We start from the raw sequence: 3445 nt of genomic DNA on the forward strand, positions 1-3445 counted from the left end.
CATGTCGTGCTGGGGGATTGAACCGCGGTCCCTGTGCTTTGCTAAGCTTGTTCTAAGTAGGTGCTTTAGACCACTGAGCCATCTCACCAGCCCCCACAGTTGTTTTTTAAGGCCAAATCTTGAAGGTATTTCTCATGCAGAAAAAGAAAGGTATAATGGGGCAGGAGCACAGCATGTACAAAACACGGGCATGACCAGCAAATAGTTCCATATAACCGTAATACAGGCTGGCTTCAGAGGCATTAAGAGGAATGGAAGATGACGCTGAGGACCCAGAATGAGTGCGGCTCTGCTGTAAGTGTTGAATCCCACTGAAAGGAAAAGAACGAAAACCATGTTCCTGCTCAAGTTTGTGTCATAATCTACTTTGTATCCCACACAAGACATGGAACAAGGGTATGACTCAGATTTAGGACTACTTTAGAATAAAAAAAAAAAGAGTTTAAAGACAAACAGATAATAAACTTTAGGTCTGTAAAGTCTAGTTGCTCCTTCTTTGTACCAGATAGACATACTAACAAAAACATAGTCTCCTATTTACCCTAAATGCAGAGCCTACAGATCTCTGCTGCTTACTCCAGAAAAAGAAAAAAAAACATACCTTGCCAAACATGGTCTTAAAAGCTGTCTTAATTTTTTGCCTCTGATCATTTGAACGGTTGGCCACAACATCCACAATTGCCTGTTCATCCGTCCCTGGAAGAACCACAAATGCTTAAGTAAAGACAAAGTGTACTGGGTGCTTCTGAGGTCACCTGTGATGATGCCTACAAGGCGGGGGGCACCAGATTGTATCAAGGCACTATACACAGACTTGGTTGATACATGACTTGGTTCATGATTGGTTACTTCTGCTTTAGAGACAATCAGTTTAACCTGTAAGACACAATCCATTTTCCTTACCAAACCCCTTCATGGCTTTGCGGAGGATTTCTGCATCTTTTGTAGCATCAAAGTTAGCAGCTGGCCGGATTGTCCCCTGAGTGCTCTGTGGACAAAAGACATAAAATTCAAGTCAGGATCCTGTACTGACGATAAGACCAGATATCATTTATAGGCAAGAAGGCCAACATTTGGCTTTAATGCAAGCATTTGTGCACTATTACCAGTGCTCAATTTGGAGCAGACAGGAAGACCTATCCCACTTCTAGACAGATTATTTCTCCTGCTAACTGATAGCCAGACACTCAACTTCCAGAAAACGAGGTCAGATTTGTGAAGTTAGTTATGATCTTCAGATGCTTTGGCATCTTTTTTGGTATAAGATGAGAGAAAGAAGTAAATGATCTACCCTTCAGAGGATCAACAGTGTGAGATGAATGACAATATTTTGTCTTACAGACAGAAGAAAATGACCAATGAAGTATGGACAGCACCTAATGAGTTTCAAACTAGCAATATAATTTTGCCAATAGCTCCTCACTTCCTATTTGGACTCCAATTGTTAGACATGAATACTTTATAATGAGAAAAACACAAAATGAAGTAATGACTAGAGATTCTGGGGAATACAATATTCTTCATCTATTTTATAAAGAGTAAGTCAGAAAGCAAAACATACTGTTTTTAAAATAACAATCTATGTAAAAATTAAAAATTCACCATTCAGCAAATGCTATAGTAGTAACACTTACAGGCAAGAATTATCAACACATGTTAAAAATAGCAGGAAAAGTTGATGAGAACCAAAACAATCTGTAACATTACAACAGATAATTTAGCAGGTACCATCTTAAACAAGTAATTAAAAATAGTTATCACCAGTAACAGAATAAATCCAACAATAAGTGCCTCTAGGGAAACAATTCTGTGGTATTCCTTCTACAGGGGTGGCCAGAACTTAATCAGGAGGAAACATCAGACAAATCCAACTAAGAAATATTCTGCTGTGGTTACTGTCTGGCACATGTGGTCTCAGGAGAGCCAGGAGGACAGCTCAACACCATTTCATGTATTTTTAAACCCAACTCCTAGCACTGAAGATGTTACTAAAAAAAAAAAAACTTAAAAAGAAAAAAGAACCCCACAAAGAAAAATACCTAATCTCTAATGTGTAGCAGTTACATATTTACCAAATTATGGATTCAAACAGATGTTTGAAGAGTGCTTCATATATGAAAATTTGTTTTATGTTTTAAAAATGATCAATGTTTTGTTTTGCAGGGATGAAAGACAATGGAATAACATACCCTCAAGTACGTTTTAAAAATATACATGAATAGGGCTGGTGAGATGGCTCAGTGGTCTAAAGCACCTACTTAGAACAAGCTTAGCAAAGCTACAGGGATCACGGTTCAATCCCCCAGCACCACATGTCAGCCAGCCCTGCCCCCTGGTGGGCTGAGCTGGCCACACACACACACACACACACACACACACACACACATAAATTAAAAAAAATATATATACACACACACACGAACATTGTGCTCCCTGCCAGGAAACTTGTGCATTACATTTCTTTTTAATTAGTTTTTTAGGCTGAGCCAGCCAGAGTCCAGGCGTGGTGGCGTACGCCTGTAATCCCAGCACTGGGGAGGCTGAAAACAGGAGGACCACTGAGTCTGAGCTGCATAGTGAGACCCTGTAATAACCAAATACATTTAGTAAAACAAAATTAGCTTTTTAATGGTTTCATTAAAAAAAGTTCTTCAACATTATAGAGCCACAAAAACTGGTTTTATAGAGGGCCATAAACTATACACAAATTGGATTCAATACATTTTCTCAAGTTTCCTAATGTATTTAGCTAACAAATGTTCCTCAGAGTGATACCATCTCATTGTCATTACATGTATGTATTCTGTGTACTGGATGTACACATACCTGAGTATGTATATCAAATAAATGTGTGCACATGTGCGTATGCACCCAGACATACAGCTTGCCATGCTGCCATTAAGCACCAAGTTGTAGAAAAATACTTGATGTTTTAAAATTGGGGGTGCAAGGATCTGTTGTTCTCACTTTTTGTTGCTTTTTTTGCCTTTTCCTTTTTGTTTTTACCTTTTATTTTTCATCTGTAATTCTGAGATTAAAAATCAAATTTGTGGGCCAGCGAGATAGCTCAGTGGTCTAAAGCGCCTGCTTAGGCCAGCTTACGCAAATTACAGGGACCGCAGTTGAACCCCCAGCAGTACATGCCACGCTAGCCCCACCCCTACGGAGGGCTGAGCTGGCAAAAAAAAAAAAAAAACACAAAAAAAATCAAATTTGTAGCTCTTCATGTTTTTCTTCATAGAAAGTGATTACTGAAGAACATACACTGAAAGTTGTTTTCAAAAGTACAGCACTCTGTTGAATCTTAATAAATGGCATACTTTTTTCTTGGCAAAAAATCAAAAATTTTTTTACAAGTCACATGCAGTGGCACCTTCCTATAATTCCAGCACTTTAGGAGGCTGAGGCAGGATGATTTCAAGTCGGAGCCAGCCTGGGCATTTTA

The 3445-nt window shown here is 38.8% G+C and overlaps 1 protein-coding gene across 5 annotated transcripts in view; it reads right to left on the reverse strand.

The window, feature by feature from the left end:
- Anxa7 (annexin A7) overlaps positions 1-3445 on the reverse strand; it is a 33087-nt gene that overhangs the window by 10065 nt on the left and 19577 nt on the right. For all 5 annotated transcript variants that reach the window (XM_023718674.1, XM_023718667.1, XM_023718663.1 and 2 more), the window contains 2 exons: positions 904-988; positions 602-696 (listed from right to left, as the gene is read on the reverse strand). In XM_023718674.1, the coding sequence (XP_023574442.1) occupies positions 602-696; positions 904-988 (180 nt within the window). The remainder of the gene's footprint in view (positions 1-601; positions 697-903; positions 989-3445) is intronic.

Source organism: Octodon degus, unplaced genomic scaffold (assembly GCF_000260255.1).
Source record: "Octodon degus isolate 3935 unplaced genomic scaffold, OctDeg1.0 scaffold00005, whole genome shotgun sequence".
Lineage (NCBI taxonomy): Eukaryota > Metazoa > Chordata > Mammalia > Rodentia > Octodontidae > Octodon > Octodon degus.